The sequence below is a fragment of the Hesperophylax consimilis genome, chromosome 8 (genome assembly GCF_061612785.1).
Source record: "Hesperophylax consimilis isolate HC1 chromosome 8, BYU_Hcon_1.0, whole genome shotgun sequence".
Taxonomy (NCBI): Eukaryota; Metazoa; Arthropoda; class Insecta; order Trichoptera; family Limnephilidae; genus Hesperophylax; species Hesperophylax consimilis.
In genome coordinates this window covers 20,500,727-20,523,339 of record NC_142843.1, presented here as the reverse complement: position 1 = coordinate 20,523,339, position 22,613 = coordinate 20,500,727, and the positions used below count along the sequence as shown (strand labels likewise).

Genomic DNA, 22,613 nt, shown 5'->3' with positions numbered 1-22,613 from the left:
TGAGTCACAGTTGCACCCTGCTCACTGAAATCTGTGAACCCTGAGATTGCGATGTCAATGATTGACAGCTTGTTGAAAACTGACGGACCGAAGACCAAAACGTTCCAATATTATTGTAGCCGATTCAAGTTGTTTGCCAAAGACGTGGACTGTCGAAAATATATGGAAAAGTATCACCCCGCTCCAATGAAAAACATTGGAATTAAAGGTTATAATTCATTTGGAAACAATTATAATATTACCAGATATCTATTTTAAAGTACCTACGTACATAGGAGGATAAAAATAGTAAAATGCTTGAGGTTATAAATTCTGTAAGTACCGTTAATAGTGGTGAAGTGAAACCACTCTTTGAGGTTTGCTTGAAGAAAAAAAAAACTTTTCATAACATTTTAATGCAGTCACATGATTCCGAATAAAAACGTTGAAAAGCTGTGTTTCGCACTATAACGAATAACCAAGTGCGTACTTCCCTCTCCACTACAGCCCCGCCACTTACCCATTTGGACATGCCGCAGTCCTATTTCCTCAAAACAGATGGAATTTTTATGCAATATTCACATAAAAATAAGAATAAATATGCGCAATATTTATTTATTTATTAATCTTAAGTTAGCTCACATCTTCGTGTGTGCTAATAGTTTTATAAACATATAAACATGTACATTGTTTGGCAAACATAATCTTTCTTTAAATATTTCACTAAAGTCACAAAAAAAGAAACATTAATAATTGAGATAGACATATTTTCTTAATTCATTTTTGAACTTATTAATATTTTCTATCACAGCAATTTCCTTCGGGATTTTGTTATAGAGTTGAACGGCCTGGTACATCAGAGATTTTTGGGTGCTTGTTTTTTTTCTTGTTGGCAATCTAATTTGCTTAGAATTTCTCGTCCCGTGTCCGTGTATCTCGTTATTGTAATTTATTTTTCTTTTCAGTTCCTTAGACATCATCCCTAAGTTAATTTTATGTATAAAAATAAGTACATTCAAATACACAGTTTGCTTCACCGTATATCCCTAATATTAAAAGTTTACTGTTAAAAGAGCTACATTTTATCCACGTATTATGTTACACTTACATTCATAAATTGTCAATTTCCTCTGTAAAAGCCCGATAAGGCGTTAATGAATAATAAATAAATAAAAACATAATAATGTTTAAACACTAATTTAATATGGTGTAATATGGGTTAATATGTCTCCTATTCTATTTAATGTGTACATTAATGACCTCTTACAAGAACTGAATGATACACGAATTGGTTGTCATATCTGCGGTCAAGGCAGTAACAACATTAATTACGCGGATGACATGGTGCTGTTGGCGCCTTCGATTAAAGCGATGAGACGACTTGTTCAAATATGCGAAGAGTATGCAATCTCACACAACCTGCTGTACAATTCAAAAAAGTCAGTAATCGTGGTTTTTAAATACAACAAGGAGCCAATAAATATTCCTCCAATCTGGTTAGACGGAAAAGAACTACTTGTAGCCTCGCAGGTTAAATATCTGGGACATATCCTAACCGAAGATATGAAGGATATAGAAGACATGGAACGACAAAGAAGAGCAATCAATATACGGGCCGGAATGCTCTCAAGGCGGTTCTACCACTGTAGCGATGATGTCAGAAAACTACTTTTTAAGGCATTCTGCACTGCACTGTACAGTGTACACATCTGAGCTGTGGACACAATACCCAGCAGCGCAATGGGACAAGCTGAGGGTGTGCTACAATAATGCATACAGGCAGCTCATGCAACTACCGAGGTTCTGCAGTGCCTCCACAATGTTTAATGAAGGGAGGGTGCACTCATTCCCCGCCTTACTTCGCCACCGACTAGCTAGCTTCGGAAGTCAACCAACATCACCGTTGTGGCTGCATCCGAGAGGCTCAGTTCCCCACTCAATGAGCGATGGATGCAGATGATGCGGCGACCTCCCTGATGGACGGTTTAATTAAACTTAATCTAATTGTTTTTATTGTATTACCTATTTATATGAATATTTTATTTTTGATTTATATTTTAATTTTATATTTAGGTACCTGCCTAATATTTTTTTTTCTCTTTGTTTTATCTTATTTCCATTTTTTTTTTTTTTTAACTTTATTTTATTGTTTCCCTGTTTTATTTCATGTAATATGGCAGACTGGGATCGCACTATCCTCCCAATCCTGCTGGATTAAAACTTAAATAAATAAATAAAATTTAACGGTTTTAAGGTGCAAAAAATTCGCATAGTAAGATTTAACCAAGTTTGAGATTCCATCAAATCTTTCCTTGTGAATAACGTATAATATCCTACGAAAATTAAGTATTAAAGTGTCTCGTGAACCTACCATAGTAGATGATATAAACAAACATAAGGGAGGATGTTATAATTTTCCTGCTTTCTTCGCCGCATACGCTTGTAATACTTTTCCTCCTTTGTTTTATAATAAACGAAACCCTCAGTGGGTTTCGAAACTTAGTAATGAATGCTAATTGTAATTGATGAGAAAGGGAGGTGGAATATCTGTAGGGGGGAAACAGAAGAGGTAATCCTTGTCAGATTGGGGTTCCACCCCACTCTACGGTTCATACGATCGACAAGCGGAATGGAGAATGCACTCATCTCCCGCCTCATTTCAGGGAACAAAACTACAGGGACGGAGGGCAATATAGTTATCAGTTTGTTTTTAACAATTCAAATTTTTTTATATAACCTTTATTATTAAAATAAAAGTTACTCAACGAAATTACACAGGCGTGAAATTCATGTTTCTAGTAATTAATTTCACCACCAGAATTACAAACGACGGAATAACGCGTATTAATTAGACATACCTAAATTATACTTATTAGAATGACATACGTCAAAAACACCCAACCTTTTTTTTTAAAATATGTAATTTATTTAGCACTAAACTTTGTAAATTATTTGTTTACTTTTACATTAATCCCACACAGTAGGCCATGCATCTAGGGATTACGGACGGTCATATGAATATATCCCTCCCATTACGGCGCAAGACGATGGGTCGAGAAACCGAATGGAGAGGTCAAAAGGTCTCCATTAACAAGGTGGTGACAGGTGGTGGGCAGGCGTATCCTGAACATACTTCACCCGACGAACCGGGCACCGGTGCCACATCACCAAACTTTGCAAATCACTTGTGGTGACCAATGGCAGAGATGTTGGTTATCCAATAAATGGTTCCCAGGCGGCAGTACCCAAAATAATAATAATAATAATGATTGGATTATTTATATAGCGCCGTTTTCGTGAGAAAATCACCTCAAGGGCGCTTAACAACTTAATTTATGCATTAATCACTTAGACTTAGTTACTTTTGGTTTATAACTAAGTTTCATAGATATAGAGAGACTTATAACTAAGACTAATGTCGAGTGATTTACAACTAAGACTTTTAACTAATGACTTAAGCTATACATATTTTTATGACCAAGTGGGCATTTTTACACAATACCGCTACAAAACGACTTACGACTTCGGCTTAAACTAGAGATTTACGACTAACATACATATTTAATTTATATTTACAAATACCGATTGTTATGATTTCTGCGTGTGGTGTCAGTTATAAAATATTTTTTTAAAAATTGTTTACGCGTAATAAACGGTTAATAGCGGTAAAAAAAAAAAGTCAAATAGAAAATCTCCTGGACTGAGCAATGAAATACTACTGATGAATAAAACAATAAAAAAGGTCATCATTCTGGATACGACAAGTTGAAAAGGTGAGTCTTTAGTTTTGCTCTGAACTCAGATGAGCTGTCGATCTTTCGCAAATATGAAGGGAGTTTGTTCCAAGCTGTTGGGCCTGCTACTGCAAAAGCTCGGTCTCCAAAATTGGTATTGTGATTGCGCATAGGTACTGAAAGTCTACCTATGGCTGTTGAAGATGCTGATCGAAGCGTTGCTTGCCTAACATTAACGTCGTTTGGAATGCAGAGTTCCGACAAGTAGGGTGGCGCCATATTATGTACGGCTTTAAAAACCATCCAGCAGAGTTTGAATTGGATTCTCTCAGGGCACCTAAGCCAATGAAGGTTCCGCAAATGTTGTGAGATGTGGGAATATTTGGGAACACCAGTTATCAGCCTTGCTGCAGCATTGAAAACTGACTGAAGTCTGTCAGTGTATATTTTAGGGAGACTTGCGTATATGCCATTGCAATAGTCGAGTCGTGATACAACATAGGAGTTCAACCCGCCTCCCACATTGTAATATTACTATAATACCAGAATAAAGAAAATTACATTGTCGCTTACGTAACTAGAATGGTTACCTCAATAAATACATCACAATATATATTGTATAAAAGATAAACCTATAACATTCCCTTCTTAGTGAATAAGTTTCAGAAGTTGCCCCAAAATAGAAATAATTTTACAAATCAAAATAAATTACAGAACTATTTGACGAGTACGGCTTTTTTAAAATCAAAATACTGTTAAAAATGTGATTGCGTTATCATTTCCTAATAGAATATTAGTGATTGCCAATATACCTGAACACGTGGTCACGCAGGTGGTCTTGTCCGAATAGATGTATTGGACGAGATGTGAATAACTGGTAGTTTGTTTTGAAATTCGTCGAATCATTCGTAATAGAGTTCCATGCTAACTCAACACAGTGACTATTCAACACACTTTTAAAAGTGATATATAGTCATTAAAAACGATGATTTTTTTTTAACCTAACCTACTTAGGGGCCGTTCAAGTATTATGTAAGCACTATAGGGGGGCAGGGGGTCTTTGCTTTGCTTATTTTTGATGACATGGGGGGGTGGGGGGGTCGAGATAGTGATTACGTCAGCACTGCTCAGCAGTAGTTATTTTTTTTGCACATTGGCAACCCACACATGTCTGTGTTTGAAAACCGAATACATATTCGGGGATTCCCACAAATAATTAATACGTTTAGGTACTCGCTTAAAAAACAGAATACATTAACAGAAAAATGCATATAGGTACCAATTTTTACGTAAGCATGGGAGGGGGGGGGGGGGGGGGGTAAGAGCTTGCTTACTTTTGGTGACAAGGGGGAAGAGGGGGTAAATTATTGTAATAAATCTGCTTACGTAATACTTGAACGGCCCCTTAACCCAGTTAATAAAGTTTTTGTTTCATCACTTTCCGTGACTTTATATAACTTTTTAAAGATGTGATGAATTATCATTTTGATGATTTATCCGGTCACCTCGTAATAGACCTCCAGTCCCTTTTTTAAACAGGAAAACGAATAATCTAACCAGATACTTAATAAATTAAGAATATTTCAAATCGGTAAGTTTTCTCCGTGCTAATGAACCGTTTTAAACCATGCAACTGAATACAGTACCTCGGAGTAATTGTAAACCTAGTTGTATACAGAGTGCTGGAACTGATTAACGAATTGATGCTTTCATTACAATCATTTTGAAAGGGGTTGTGCCGCATTTAGGCTCACTGTGTGCAATTGGTTATCTTTACATACAATACATAACTGATTAGCGCATATCTAAATAAATGCAATCTAATCTAATATATATTATAAAAGGAAAGCCGTGTTTTCCTACAGGCCTATTTTTCATCACAACCAGCAACTGCCACCCACCTGTGGTTATGGTGGTAGGTAACCCTTGGTGTCACATCGAAAGTAAGAGTTTGGTGGGGGTGGCTGAGGGTGGGTGACGAAAATGTATTTTTTTATTATTTTCAGATTATTTCCGAATGGGCCCGCTGACTGGAAGGTTCCAGAAAGTTCATGAAGGTTTTCAAATGCTCTAGAAGATTCTGGAAGGAGAAAGTTCAAGAAGGTTCTATAAGGTTCCAAACTGAGTGGCGGAGTGTGTCGGTTATTCTGGAAGGTTCCGAAAAGTTTTAGAATGCTTTTGAATGTAGCCACAGCAACGAATAGCAAGGGTACAGCTAGTTGTAAATAATGATACTTCAACGAATATATATTTTGGTGTGGTAAATTTATTCTGTCCAACACCATTTTTAAAATTATAATAAACTGACAGTACCCCTCCACGAGTTACTGTGGCTCAGAAAACGTTCACATGTAGAAGAGACAGTGAGATTAGTTTAAAGTGCCTTTGTCATGGTTTGGCCAAGAAAGAAAAATGAGTTTCATAACAAAAAACGTCAAAAACTCCTAAAATTATAAATTATAAATTTTGAATTTTTTTCTTTCACTGACCGACTCGGCCGAGCACTCGGAAGGTGTTTTCATTTTTTTATAATTCTTTTTACCATTTTTACCTTTCACAGGTAACATCTGTATAATACGAAAATATACGCGCGTATTCGAATGCCACGTTGCGTTGTGTCAAACTTTCAAAACAATTGGTGAAGAACTTTCGGAGATAATCTCAAAAGATTAAATTTTTTATTTATATAGATAGATTGTATGCTATTGTAGTATAAAATAATAGTGCCAAGCGACCCGTGTGAATGTTATCTACGAATAATATGATTAACCCGGTTCGTAATCTTCAGATTTAAAATGAACAGTTACAGCAAAGTGACATTATCATGAATAAAATACTGCTGCCTTTATAAGGACCGAATAAAAACGCAGTGAAATAAGTGCATGTTTTAAGTAATGTGTGGGTTACTAACCAATCATCACGCCCGCGCGGAACAATCAAATCATGCCCATTGAAGAAAGAGAGTGGATAGAACGGGGCTAGGACTAACGCCCCCCTTCAGGTTCATAACCACAGACCAATCAACCTCCTTCCCAGTGCAGGAAAAATACTAGAAAACTTATCCTCACCAGACTCAAACTCATCCCTGACTTTCAACACGGCTTTCGATAGGATCATTCCATTCTCCACCAACTTCTGCGGGCGGTCGAACAAATTACTAACGATTTTAATGATTGGCAACACACAGTACTCCTCTCCCTAGACGTCTGCAAAGCATTCGACAAAGTCTGGTACAGAGGTCTCATTTATAAAATGTACCTCCTCGGTATCCCCGTGCCATTGCTTCAACTCATAGCCAATTTTATTGAAGACTGAAAATTTAAAATCAAATTAGATGGATTTTTTTCCTCCGTGAGATTGCTAAGAGCTGGTGTCCCTCAAGGCTCTATTCTTTCGCCAGCCCTCTTCAACATCGGCTTAAGCGATATCCCCCCCTCAGTATCTACGACCATCGCTCGAAAAAAACAAAAATAGGCAAATTTGCAGACACTGAAGTCATGTCGACTTCAGTAAGAGAAATAACCGCAGCACGACGCGTCCAAGCCTACGCCTCAGAACTGGAATCATTTTTCAAAAAATGGCGAATTAGTATAAATCCCTCCAAAAGCGCCGCCTGTGTTTTCTTCTGTAGACGCCCTACAAAACCACCCAATATCCCCACCTATTCGGAGAAAACGTCCCTTGGAATAAAAACATTAAATACCTCGAAATTACCCTTGATGGCAAATTAACTTGGGTAAAGCATATCGCTGAAACACTAAACTCAGCCAATAAAACCCTTGCAGCCCCTTAACCCACGATATACAAAAGAAACGTGAAATTATCTCCAAGAAATAAACTTTTAATATACAAATCCACCATAAGACCAAAATTAACCTACGCAAGCCCAATCTGGTAAAATGCTTCAAAAACTCAATTAAATAGACTAAAAACATTCCAAAATAAAGCTATTCGCACAGTCCTGGGAGCCCCCAAGTGGATGAAAGTTTCCCAGTTCTAACGGGACTCTAAAGTCCTTCTTCTTAAAGACCACATCTTAAGTCTAGCAATCTTTTTATTCGGGCATTCCAACCCATAAAAATTCCCATAAACGCCAAAACTAAATACAAAAAACCGAAACAACTACGTAAATTACTCCCCAACTGCAGCCATGTACTATTGCAAATACATTTTCACAAAAACTAAATCTATTTTCCAACGACCATAACATAAGCTCACGATAAAAGATAAAGGGGCCTTTTTGGCCCGGTGCTCTGTATGCCACTATATCAAAAAAGTCAAAAAAGGACTAGCGACGTCGTTCGCGGCAGGCGCTCCCCCGTTATTAGAGAACCGGATCGTTTGGGACCCACACACAAGGAATCTTTCGGTTAATTTCTGAGAAAACCTGAAACCAATAGCACACCATTGAAGGTTACCATTGCCGTGCGACCGTAAAGGTTTAATTCCGTAAAGGATCTCGGTGTCGTCTTTGATCCCGAAATGAAATTCTCTGACCATATATCGCAGTTCACTCAGTCTTGCTACAAACTTCTTGTTTTCGTCATTAGGACATGCAAGCAGTTCAATAACCAAGATGCTATGTTAGCATTGCGCGATGGCATACTGAGAAGCAAGCTGGAGTATGCGAGCCATGTTTGGGCACCGTACCACCAGAAGTACATTGAAATGATAGAGCAAATCCAGAAGAAATTCCTCAGGTATGTCCTATCCTAGGTTCCTAGGTATATATTATATATCCTGGAGTATGCGAGCGATGTTTGGGCACCGTACCACCAGAAGTACATTGAAATGATAGACCAAATCCAGAAGAAATTCCTCAGGTAGAACCTATCCTAGGTTCATGCATCATATCGACTTACTTGAGGAAACTAATTCTGTGAGTCTGGAAACTAGGCGGAAAGCAAGCCTAGCCATTATATCTTTCAAAATTTGGAACAATTTTATTGATAGCCCATTCCTCTTGGGATGCTATGATTTATATGTACCAGACCACTACAGCCGAAGTCGATACCATGACTTATTCAGAGTACCAAAAGGCAAAACCGACGTCCTGGCAAAGCATAGCATGAAGAGGGGAGTGGTGCTGTTGAACGAACTAGCAAAGAATTTGGATGTAAGTGACTGTTCTCTAAATGACCTAAAACAATTATTGAAGCGTCACTTACCTAAATGCTGATATGATGTAAAATTGTATAAAATTGTACTCTAACTGGAATGAATGTTCTGTTGTACAATAAAAAAATAAATAAAATAAAATAACATTTCGTATGTTAACATAAAATTCATCCGAGATTAAGATAAACACTCTCTGCAGCCTTAACCATAGTATATATTCTAAGATCCATGATTGTACTCCAATTACGTTTAATTTGCATGTTGTATTGTTTGATAACAGGTGAGTTTTTTTATTCGTGAGTTCAGATCCCGAAATTCCTCTGATCAAGATTATCTTGGTACGAGAGCAGAAGGCATTAAAACACTTTATTCAATTTTTCTTCAGATCAATTTATTTTAATAAAATATAAATACAAATGTTACTAAATATCAAATGTCTAAGGGTCTACTTTCCCTTAGTCTATAATATAGGTACTTAATTACCTACCACTTCTGCCAGAATACTACTCTGTGATCTTCCACGATTACAAAACTCAAGGGTTACTTAAGGGTATAATTAGTCATAATCTGTAGGTACTTAAGGGTCTCTATGCAAACGAAGTAACACTTAAATTTACAGTGAACACTTATTTCTGAATTTCTTGACATCATTGAAGGACATTGTGTTCATAAACACCAGGCTATTAGACAAATAATTTTTATATTTTGGTAGAAAGCAGTTACTTTGTTTGATGTTAAAGTTTATTTTATTATTTACGACAGATAAGGTAAGATCTAAAAAAATTAAGATTGAATTAGTATCTATCTCTCATGTGAATTTAATGTTTTAGTGGTAAGAATTCATAAAGTTGGGGAAGGCATTCAATTGACGTTCTGTACCTGTCCATATACAGAACACGTCATCGACGTTTCTACTCCATAGTATGATATATGGCATCAGACTAAATAATTTGGAAGCATTCAAAATAAAAAAAATTGTTCAAACAAAAACCCAAATACTTAATAATCAATTAAATTTGTCCAATAGCCCGATATTAGGGAGATTTCCATAAACTCGTAAAAACCCTTGATCACCTGTTCAAGAGATGTTTTGTCCCTGTAGACATAACTTGGTAACTAATTAGATATCACCTCTCTCTTTCTCTGTTACTATGTAAGATGTTTTTCACTCTCTCACTGTTCCTTTATATTATGTTTTGTACCTTTCTGTGTGTATATAAGCTCACACATTCTAAATTATTGATCAGTTTAATTTTATACCCTGAAGATGCTTGTGTTAAGCGAAACCAGTCGGTATTAAAAAAATAAAATAAATCACGGTTACAAACAAAGTTATTGTTTTATTGCAACTAAACAATTTTTATTTTAAGGATTGGACTGTATTTGCAGATGTGAGAAAAAATGTTATATTTTTATTACATTGAATTAGGGGGTAAATATGCATCTTATGGCTGAATTATTTACAATAGGTACGAGTATTGTCGCATTCATTCTGGAATGAACAGAAGACATACAAATACAATATGCAGAGTATGCTTTTTATGTAAAAACTGTTTTTTGAATTAAATAAATAAATAAATAAATAAAAAAAAAATATTGTATGAGTATTGTCGCATTCATTCTGGAATGAACAGAAGACATACAAATACAATATTGTATGAGTATTGTCGCATTCATTCTGGAATGAACAGAAGACATACAAATACAATAGGTACGAGTATTGTCGCATTCATTCTGGAATGAACAGAAGACATACAAATACAATATTGTTTCCGTGATTCCATCCAATATAGTACTTGTATGCCTTTCTTGAAATATTTCAGTTTTTATACAGACAATAATTCGTCTTTATATTTTAAAGCATAATTTGCAACAAGTGAATAAAGTACGTTATGTTCAACCCTAATTGCGATTCGAATAAGATTACTATTATCTTGTAATGTACCCCTTTCAATGAAAAGTTGTATCTGTGTGTTAAAAAAAAATTGTATTATAATAACCAAAACGAAAAACATCACTCATTATCTCGTTTAAAAAATTCTTCGGTAAAGATAAACTTGGATATAATAGATGTTATCTCAATAAAAAAATATTTATAATTATCTGCATTTAATGTGCCCAAATAAAAAAAAATATATAAAAGTCGACACTGTCGCTGTGTTTTGGTCCCAAATCGAGTCGAGCTAGACTAATTGCCAACAAACCAGTTTTCAGGCGCAAAACAGTAATACTATGCTTTCAAATATTGTTATTTCTATGTGTTCTTACGAGATAATGTTCAAAAAATGAATCGGTCTAAAAAAGACACCTGGACACGATGATGTCTCCTCGGATTAAGGATATTGGAGAAAATAGCGTCTCGAATGAGGACGCAGATGAAAACACCTCGGTTGCGTCATCCGAAGGCTCGGACGAAACCGAAGCAGAATATCGTTGCGCCTCAGGAGTAGATCTTCTTAATGAGTAGATTTTCGTGTCAACACCAATAACACCTTCTCGACATCCTCGACGATGGACCCGGACTTGGGAGCGCGTGACCGCCTGCACACGACCCCCGCAACGAGAGCACACATAAAGTGGACTGCAACACCCCACAAGTAGCTTATCTTCAACCTTCAGTTACCAAAACAACTTGTCGCTTTCGTTGTTAGATTTTCCATTTGAAAGTTAATATGTAACACACTTATGTTTTAAAATAAAGATTTTTTTTTCGTCGGCTCATCGTTTTACTCACTTCATAAAAAAGGAAGAAAAAAACAAATTTTCTCATGCAAACAACCTAACGATCCTTGATATTGACATCAAATCGGAGCACCAATACCTGTTTTTAGCAGTAATAGGTACTATATGCGTATAGAAAACTTGATAGTTTAGGTTTATTTCACTTAGATAAAAAAATAAAAATATATCTGGAAGCCTTTTACTCATTTACCTTCCAGATTTTCTTCTGAAAGTATATATGTAACACAAACAACATCAAACGTGGACAATAATAAAATACTGTTTTTTTAGCAAAGTGAAATAAACATCAGCCATGAAGTTTTCTCTCTTCAAGACTCATTTTAAGCAGGGATTAAAATTAGAGGGTTAAAATAAAAGTATGTTTGATAAAATTTCAACCAATGAAGTACAATAAATATATTTTTCATTAAATTGAACATAAATATACATTAAAAGGTTACATTAAAAATACAATAAATACTTAATATATAATAAAAAAGGAAAATGGAATATCAAATTATTTACATAATTAAGAAATATTTACTTGCAATAATAATAACAATTTTTTTTCCAGAATGTAAGCTGGGGTAGTGCAATGCAATACATCCCTTATTTTGAAATAACTAAAAAGAAATCAGACAAATAATGTGAAAAATAAATTAGACAAAATAACAATACATAGATAGGCGCGAAAAACAAAAAAAACAGAATACAGTAAAGTATTTATAAGGTAAAATGTAGTATATTATATCAACAGGCAGTTAGGTAGGTATATTGAAATATGGCTTAGGTTTCAGTTGAGAAGGTATTTAATATTGCATTGAGCAATAAATCTGGCTAAAATTAGGTTTTGTTCGTAATATTGTGGGTTTCCATTAACTGTTGGTGAAATACCTGATTCTATGGTTAATGCAATTTTTAAAATGTCGTTGGAATGTAATTGGGTAGGTATCAAAAAAGCATACACATCAATTTACAGAAAAGAAACATATTGAAATGTTAACATTGAAAGTGATTTTGATTTTTTTAAATATTTTTGGTTATGAATTGACAATTTTAACCAATGAATGTTTTTCATAGAATTATTTAAAATTATACAAAATATGTATGCAATTAATAAAAGAAAGATACGAGTATTAATCGTAAGGAAAACTGGGATTAATTATTAGATTGTTTATAGCAAAAGAGAGATAAAAGTATGTTTCATACAAATATATAATTATAAGAAACATCATTTGAGTTATCATCGGAAATGATTGATTCAAGTGAGATGTTTTATTGGAGCTAATTTTTTGGAGAGAGTATTTAGTTATCATTTCGTCAAAATAAATTTATAAATCATTTAATAATTAATTTTCTTATAAATTTAAATACTGGGTATAGTGGGTTAAAGTTCAGTGGTAAATTGGCCTTTGCGTCCTATTTATTCTCCACTCATCACCGCAAGGAATTCTAAAAAATAGAAAAAAAACATTGCAAACTCTTTTGTTTTTCAAAATTACTATTTTATCAAATAGAAATATTCCTTATTATACCTAAAATAAGTGTATTATCCTAATTCTTTTCTTCAACAGTATATATTTTATTGCTCTCCTTAACCAGTCATGACCTCGAGGAATTCTGAAAAAATAAAATTCGTATCTATGAATTTTATTAAATTATTAATACACAATCGTTAAATAATTTTAACTTACAAAATGTTATGTTACACATATTAAATTAAAATTTTACTGTAAATATATACAATACACACGTTAAAATTGGGTGAAAATAATAATGATGTTTTGGCTTTTATTAAAATTTATTCATACGGATCAACAAACGCTGATTCCGGATATATAAGTTGTGTTTTATATGCGCAAAATAAATAAGTCGTCGTAATAACCGCAAGAGGCACAAACGCCCTGTGATTTGTCAATAGGTTCTAACCATCGAGATATGACTTTGTTGGTCGATGGTTCTAACAGATCTTCTTACACTGCTACCTCACGGGTTAGTCGGCCACGTTTTGCGGATAATTATGTGCAAAGTCACCGCAGTAGAATTCAAATTATTTCAAAGGAATTCATGCTTTTTCGCTTGCTAAACATTTTAATTGAGATTTGTTGACTTCATACGAACCCGAGTGGGATTGATCTTACTGTTAACCGAAGAAATTGAGATAAGTCACGCGTACCCTGTGAGTTTTCGATTGTTTTGGCGGTCTTCGAAAAATGTAAATTTTGTAAATTATATCGACTATACAAAACGACATTATTTGAAAATAAACACGTACTGTTATTTATTGTAGAAGGTGAACTTTTACACGCGCATATATATATATATAAATTTGTTTTTATCATTATGAAAAATATAATTTAAAGTTATTGGGAATAAAAATCGAAACATTCTTCTAAAAATAAACAAAAATTAAATTAAGGATTTGAATTTCTCAAATATCTGCCTTTTTTACTATGATAACAGTTAACACAACGAACTTATTTAAAACGAGCTTTGCTGTGGTACAGTCTGTCTATGCTGATAGAGAAAAATAGCGAATGTTGTTTTTACGTCCAACAGATGGCGCTATTTTTCTAAAAATACATGTTCGTCCAATATATGGCACTGTTTAAAAAAACACGTATTTACCTATCACAGGTAACATCTATATAATAAAGGTATATAAAAACACAGGCATATTCGAGTGCAGAATTGTGTCAAAGTTTCAAAGCAATCGGTGAAGCACTTTCTGAGATTTAAGATTTAGAACAAACGAACATCAACATTGTATAAAATTCAGCTATAGTATTAGTATCCTTTTTATTTCTGTATAAATTATATTGAATCTTTAAAAATGCAAAATTTTTAAAAGTATATTACTATAATTACCATCCCAATCAACTGTTCCGGAGCCATCAGAGTCAATTTCTTCAATCATGTCGTCCAAGTCATCCTCAGTGATTTTTCCGTCAAGTTCCTTGAAGATTTCTCTCAAGACATCCGTTGAGATGTAGCCGTTACCTGGAACCATAAATAAATACCTATTATTTTATGGAGTAGCAATAACTAACATTTCGCCTACCGAGCAAATCGCGAAGCTCGTAAAATATTTCCAACGATAGAAAGCGAACGCGAGAGGTCGCTAGTCCTACAAAATAATAATATTATAATAATTAATTGACTGCCGTTAAATAGTAACATATTATAAATAACGAATTTTATAAAATATATTATTATAAAACTATATTAACAGACCGAACGATTAGTCATAATAGACTGGATGTAGTTTTACATGACAAAATTTTAAAAAAAAGAACTTATATCATTGATGTCGCTATTCCAAGTACCTGTAATATTAAAAAATCTGTTTCTGAAAAACAAGAAAATACACAGATTAAGGAAATGAGATTAAAAGAATTTGGCATTCTCTGACTATAATAATATTACCACTTGTTATTTCGGCTACTGGCATTATACCTAACTCTCTCATTCTAAATTTAGGCGAATTAGATCTGTCAAAGAATTCATTTATAAAAGTGCAAAAATTAGTCATTTTAAATACATGTAGGATTACGAAAGGTTTTATAAATATTTATATTGAGGGATCAGTAGGATTTATAGGTCCAGTTAGGAAATCGACCGAGCCGAATCCTCTGATATAAAAATATCTGGATTCGGTGAATTTTCCCATTTGATCTCTGGTGAGTTGACGTGTTGTTCTTGTATTGTTTTGTATTTATTATGCTTATATAATGCACTTGCATAATGTGGATTGACTAGATGATCATTTGTGGAAAAGTGTGTGGAAGGGTTTAGTTTTTCCTGTGGGGAAGATTTAACCCGAACATAAAGTCGGAAAAATTGTATTTTAACATATTTCTACAATCATTTTAAACCGCATCCTATAACTAATTTACAATCAACAATATTTAACAGTAATTTTACACAGATTTTGTTGTTGAAATTAACCTATTAATTTTCCTGAAAGTGTTTCACTCAGGAAAAACGAATGTATTATATTACTTTGTTCATCAGAAAGTTTGTGTTATATTTTAATGGTTTGGCAAAAGATGGCAATATATTATTATAGAAAATTATTAAAAATTTTATTTGTAGAAATTTTTTTTGCCAAGTATGGTGCAATTTTTAAAAGTAGGTACTCTACCAGATAAGACAAGTGGACGTCAGAAAGTATTACTCATTACAGTAATACCTACTTCGTCACCTTATCTTCTTTTTTTCTCTTACCTTCCTTGTCGTACAATCTGAAAGCTTCTCTCAACTCGAGAACCATGGCTTCTTGATCTTCTTCTTCTTCTGTTAGGAAGTTAGCGGCTAACTGACAGAACTCCTCAAATTGCAACTCACCGGAACCTGAAGGTTAAGAAATTTGAAAATTAACACTAATTTAATTCGTCTATCGAAAAAGTAAACATATCTTATTTAATTTAAGTTTTTCAGATAGTTAAAAAGTTATTGTATATATAATACTTGTGATTATAAAAAAAAATCTCTGCCGTAACAGTGAATAAACACTGCCGTGACCAGGAGTCGAACCTGGGTTACCACGGCCACAACGTGGGGTCCTAACCACTAGACGATCACGGCTACCAGAGAAGGTGAAAGGCTCAACAATAAGTCAAACCATTTACGATATAATTTGGTGCTCGTTCAACGATAATCGTATCAAATGATTGCACAACGACCAAACCAAGTCAATATGCAACAATTCATAGCAAACAACAGAATAAAATGCTGTTTGCTTTTCGTTTTACCATTGCAACATTCTTATTGTGTGGCAGGTTCTTAGATATATATTTTTTTATATATGTTAAAAGTTTTAAAAAACTTTCGGTACCACCTAAATTTCTGTTCAAAATTCACGACAAAAATTAATACTTTTTTTTTTAATTTTACGTACTAAATGGAAAAGCAGTTGATATGACTCGGTATGTCTTTTATAATTCTTCCTCGGAGTCAAGTTTTCATATTTTTATGGACCTAATTTAATTGAGCAATTGCTTTAACTTTATTCGGCAATAAAAGTTTTGAATCTTGGAATGCATTGCGTAATGCAAAAACAATGGTAAAAGCAATATAATATGTGTCCTCATTCCCTTTGACGTAATTATTTGATTACCATATCAGAGGATTTTGGCACGTAGAAATTGGATTATCTACTTACATTGATCTCGTTGATTTATAGACTGCACTTAATGCTATGAATCTTTTGATGGACTAATTACCGTCTTCGTCGACTTGTAGGATGATATCTTTCAGAGTCTGGTCATCCAGCTGATGTCCCAACATCTCAAGAATTGTTCCAACCATATCTGTGCTGATAACTCCCTTCTTCTCTTGATCGAAGGCGTCAAAGGCATTCTTCAGTACTGATGAAAAATGAAATTAATTATGAACCATTTCAAATCCAATTCCAACATAAACAGTTTGAACTTGTACAAAAAATGAAAATCAGTAACAAAACAATTAAATAGGTACCACATTTAATGTTGTTGGTCAGAAAGACCCTTAATATAAGACCTTCTTCCAGATATCTTCGAAACTATACCGCGTTTACAATAAATAGAAAAATGTTAAAATGGAATATTTTAATTTCCGATAATTTGACGTTAACTAGTTGATATTTGTTTGGTACTTACGCTGTTTCTGTTCTTTGTCTAATCCCTCCTGCAGTGCCGCATTATATGAAACAATAAATAGACAAACAAAAACTATTACAAGAGTTGCCCCATTTTGTGTCACTATCACCGATACAACTTAAAATACTTAAACTGAAGTGCAAAGCTCTTTCAAGAGGCGTCCAATATGTTTAGGACATCTGCCAAATATTGGTGATGTTATTATAAACACTTTAGAAAAACCATTGGAATACGCAACATTATAAAAAGCATCGTTTTTAATTATTTGCTTGAAGAAAAAACAAACATTTTTCTTGAAATAATTGACAAATACCAAAATAATAAAATACCAATACATATTCAAATGATTTTAAATGATGATATATATATTTTTTTTTTCTGGTGAAATTCACTGCTTCCTTTACTATGAATATACTTATATATCTCACTTAAGTATTTGTTTAAAACTTGAACGCACCATTTTTTATGTCACTTTAACACTTGGTCACTCTTCACTGTCTGCTGAAAGCACTGATGAAGCACTGTAAGCTGGGGATGATCTGAATTTCCTCTTGCATAGGAAGGCTTATTATAGCGTGGACCAATGTCGATCAGCGCGTGCCTGGAATCCTAGAGCAAACAGGTCAAATTCCAACAGAGCTATAAAAGACAGCTCCGGCTTCAGTCGACAACATATTCCAAAATTTTCATTTTCAACAAATTTGTCCGTAGAAATCAATTCATGATTTAGATATAGGATCGTGAAAATATTAACAACATTAGTACATTCCAACACAAACAGGTTTCAACTATTCCAATGGGTGAAACTGTAAAAACAAGCTTTTAATAATACGATTTTAATCTGTGTTGAGGTAATCTGTATAACCATTGAGGAGATGCTTTTGCTAATTAGTTTTCACTATCCTTTGGTCGTATTTGCAATAAGGTAAATTTTGCGGAATATCCACAACATCAACATTGTCATCGTCGTCATCAACCGTAAAAGCTTTGTCTCCTCCTGTCAAGTTTCCTCTGGATAGGAATGTGATATTAACCATTACACCATTCAATCCCTCAATATGTTCATCTTTACTGCATGCCTGCCCAGCCGAACACTTCCAGTTACATAAATCATGAAATGACAGCTCCTAAATACTCGTTCTTTGCGAGACACAACATAAATACAACATTTTGATCATTGAAGACAATTTTAACGACTGTCAGACGAAAAATGTGAAACAGAAAAGACAGAAAAAGATTCAGTCGCATCTATGAATTGAACACAGGACCTCTTCCTTGCCTGGGAAGTGTTCTGACCAACAAGCTAATTCAACCATATAAACTTACGTCATTTGTAACTTACGTCAACTGTTTCATACTTGACCGAAAGCTACCAACACATCTTCATTTTCTTAAATATTTTAATGTCTGCTATCTTTGTGTATGATTGCAAGATTATACCAAAATGAAATCTAGTTAAAAATTACTTAGGTTGATATGGTCGAATTAGTTCAGTGCTCCGGGCACTTTCCCGACAAGGAAGTGGTCGTGGGTTCAATACCTAGATGAGAATGAATCTTTTACTGTTTCACATTTTTCGATTAAGAGTCTTTAATTAGCCTTCAATGATTAAATATTACAATTGGCGATTTTATTTATTAGGATATTCCAAAAAATAAAACATTTTGTTTGTACCCAGCCCTCTGCGAAGTAATTGAAATAAAAATGTTGTTTACTTTCTACCTTTTAACTTCAAAGCACATCGTCAGAAAAATTATAAAATTTAGTATTTAAAAGAGAAAAGCCATATTATAATAGATGGCCAATTAATTGGACACCATCAAAATATATCAACACCAGCAAATACACATAAATATATTGATCTCCTAATATTTTCAATTTTTAAATTCATAATTGGACTCTGTAGTTGATATCTGTGACCCCTTGGATCGCAATGTCAGCGTCTGACAGTTTGTTCCTGAATGATCAGAAGATTCATCAATCAAAAATTACATCACATTTTTTTGATAGAGCTGTTTGCCAAGGGTATGAACAGTGTAAATATAAGGAAAAGTGTCACCTTGCTCCAATTAAAACTTAGACAATAAAGGTTAAAATTCATTTTGAAAAATCTATTACTGTTTACAAAGATAGAAATAAACAACGGTCATCAAAACTAATTTATTGCTTTTCGATATGATGTCTTGTGAAATCGGTGATGTGTGTGAAAATCAAGAATGATTGATAATAAATATTAGTCTTACATTAATCTCTTGTGCAGTTAGTAAATAGGTGGGCTAGAACTGTAAAAGATACCGAAAAAACTTATAGAAATAAACTTTTTACTGAAAGCGTGCAATGTGCCAGAAGTCTACTTAATTTGACCTTATCTAGTGAAAACTCAATCATTCCAAAAGGTTGTGATAGTTTAAAAAAGGATGGCATTGATTATTATTGTCATTGTTATTAATCAAAGTGGTCCTATGAGTAATTTTTTTCCCGTTTCATGAATGTTTTTTTTTTACTTTTCAACCTCCGCGGAGCCGTTATAAAATATTATGCTGATCGGGTGTGTAAGTTTTTAGTGATTTTTTAAAATATTTCTTGAATTTGTTTTTAATAAATTAAATTATTATTTGCAGCAGTTAGTTGTGTTTTCCGCTTTGGAATTATTAGTAACAATATTGTTGAAGTCACGTTTATCTGGGAGTGATAAATCTTCATAATCTGCGATAAAATAGTTTATGTCAATTTGTTAGTTTAAGTTAAAATGTAAGCTAATAAATTACTGGACCATACCCATAAAGTGCGAATCCATATCGAAATTTTAATCGTCAATGAAACAAAATTTATGCATATAAGATAATTTATGCATTTAAGATAATTTATGCATTTAAGATAATTTATGCATATAAGATAATTTATGCATTTAAGATAATTTATGCATATAAGATAATTCATTTGTCATGAGATTAAGATTGAATTTAATTTTCTTCTGGTCATTTGACTAGGTAAGGTTAGGTCATATTAGGATTAAGTTTGGATTTAATTTTCTTTTGGCCATATGACTCGGTAAGGTGAGGTTATGTTAGGATTAAGTTAGGATTCAATTTCCTTCTGACCATTTGACTAGGTAAGGTGAGGTTATGTTAGGATTAAGTTTGGATATAATTTTATCCGGTCATTTGAGTAGGTAAGGTGAGGTTATATTATGATTAAGTTTTGGTTTAATTTTCTTTGGGTCATTTGACTAGGTTTAGTTTCCGTGAGTTACTTATCTATAATACCGGGGTTCCATAAATTTTATTAAATTAACAAAAAATAAATAAATTGGCGGTGTTTATTTTTTCGGATTTATTGTATTATTATTAGCCAATATAAAATATATAAGGAGTATATATTTTATAAAAAAATTCACCTAGTCCATGCAAGTAACTTATTTAAATCAACTATAGTCATATTAATTATTTAATCATGTTTACAGCTGATTTCTCACAAAATTGCATAAATAGTCTATTCATTGCAAATTTCATGGGCCGATAACAAGTATGTAATGATTTAGAACTATCTATCTGATATGAAGTAAATGCCAAAATGCGTAGGTAGACGGTTATTTCTAACCAAGCTTTATACTTATCATGTTTATATAATATATTATCAAGCGAGGTACTCCTACCTATCAACTTATATTTTCATGGATGCTTAACTTCCGATATTGACGCGATGATCCGGCTTAACGCAAATATTTGTATCGTCTGATACGTAGGTATATAAGAGTATGTATGAGACGGTGTATGAATGTGAATGAAGTAAGGAGAGTGTGCCGAAACAGAGTAGTGCGGTGGTTTATCCTGTCTGCCAACCCCTGGGAAAATTTGCGTGATGGTAATTGTTCGCCGTGTATGATACGATCAACACTAAATATATTTATTTTGAAAGGTTTTATTTATTGGATAACCAACACCTCTGTCATAGGTCACCCCAAGTAGTTTGCTACATTCGGTGACTTAGCAGGGATGCTTGGGCTCTTGTGTGAGGATTTCTTCTTTCGTTATTAAATAATTAATCAATTTACAATTATTAAATTGTATTTGTTTTTTTTTGTTAATGTTTCTCTTCTGTAGAAGCTGGCGCTTGTGTTTAAAAGAGTATTGAGCATCGAGATGAAGAATATTTAATGCTTATATATATGATTCAAGGAAATTTGAATATTAAATACTATATGTAAATGAACAAAAAATAAAATTAATAATTAATTAAGAAGACAGTTTCATCATTGTTGTATTTTTACACTGAACTTCTCTTTGATCGCTTTTAGTCGTTTTCGATTGATCTGATGTTTTCAGGTTCGCTGTTTTTGGCAGCATTTTTTCCCTAGACAAATTTAATGATGTTGAGCAAAAGTGGTGTTACATTTTTGTGTTGGAAATATATGTTTTTGAAGAATACGATTTTCAGTTAAAAAGTTGTGATTTTGTTTTTCTTTTATTATTTGAATTATTATGTTTTTTCGGAAAAGGTCAATAAATTTTAACACTTTAAATTCTTCAAAAATTAGGTGTGTTGGTTAATCCCTTGGCTTTTTCAATATTATTTTTATAACCTGACGTTGTACAATTTCAACAAGGAGTAGATTTGTTTTGTATGCAGCTGGGGAGCTGACCACAGCGTATTGGAGATTTGATTAAACTATAGCGTGATAGACAGATGTAAGATTTTTCAATGAGAAGAAATTTCAAATTTTCAAAACACAAATTAATTTTCTTATTTTGTTGACGGTAAGATTGAGTTGATCCTTCCAGTTTAGGTGTTTGTCTATTATTGTCTAGGGTTGTCCTCAGAACCTCCTTGACCTCAGGACCTGAAGCTAATGTTAAAAAAGTATACTAATTCGTGTGGGATGAGTTTAACTGATATAATTCGTAAGAATATAATACCTTGCAAGACGAACCACGAGCCGTCGTTTGCGGTTGGTTCGTTCATTTCCCGTGATTCGTGGTTCGGCTGTGTATACGGCTCATAAGAAGCTACACGCTCGGAACGTAGGTCAATAAAGACGATGTGACACTGCAGGTCTACTCTTTTATGAGCATACCCGCTGTCTCATTCATACATTTAGATAGTTACGGTTAAAGTATTCCCATATTGAATTAATAAAAAATGTGTTTTCCAAATAAAAATGCGAGTTATTACAAGAAATTTATTTATTTATACCCAAATATTTACTTGTTCAGTCAAAGACTTGTGTCTGAAGACAAATTTATGAGTGCATAATATACAATGAAATTATGTAGAAATAAATAGCGTAAATAGTAAAAGCTCTCAGTCGAAGTATGAAACAGTAAAAAATATAGTTGATTTAGCTCAGTGGTCATAGCACTTCCCCGACAAGGAAAGGATCCTGGGTTCAATTCCTAGATGCGACTAAATCATTTTCTGTCTT

The 22,613-nt window shown here is 33.5% G+C and overlaps 1 protein-coding gene and 1 non-coding gene across 2 annotated transcripts; both read right to left on the bottom strand.

Annotated features, from left to right (window-relative positions):
- Positions 1–12,975: 12,975 nt before the first annotated feature.
- LOC149421696 (troponin C, isoallergen Bla g 6.0101-like) lies at positions 12,976–17,740 on the bottom strand. Its single transcript, XM_089634489.1, has 6 exons — positions 17,649–17,740; positions 17,192–17,219; positions 16,778–16,921; positions 15,780–15,905; positions 14,421–14,552; positions 12,976–13,004 (listed from the first exon to the last, which is right to left on the bottom strand). The coding sequence occupies exons 1-6, from the start codon at positions 17,649–17,651 to the stop codon at positions 12,976–12,978; spliced, it is 462 nt and encodes a 153-aa protein (XP_089490615.1). The 5' UTR covers positions 17,652–17,740.
- On the bottom strand, positions 16,068–16,139 carry TRNAH-GUG (transfer RNA histidin (anticodon GUG)). The gene has a single exon. It is a non-coding gene; the product is annotated as a tRNA-His (tRNA).
- Positions 17,741–22,613: the final 4,873 nt, after the last annotated feature.

Excerpts from the sequence above, each read along its gene's own strand:
- LOC149421696 (XM_089634489.1), bottom strand. Across the intron at positions 14,553-15,779 it reads CAGATTGTACGACAAGGAAG|GTAACGGCTACATCTCAACG; the intron begins GTAAGAGAAAAA and ends TTATGGTTCCAG. Across the intron at positions 13,005-14,420 it reads CGGAACAGTTGATTGGGATG|AATTCCTTGCGGTGATGAGT; the intron begins GTAATTATAGTA and ends TCTATTTTTTAG.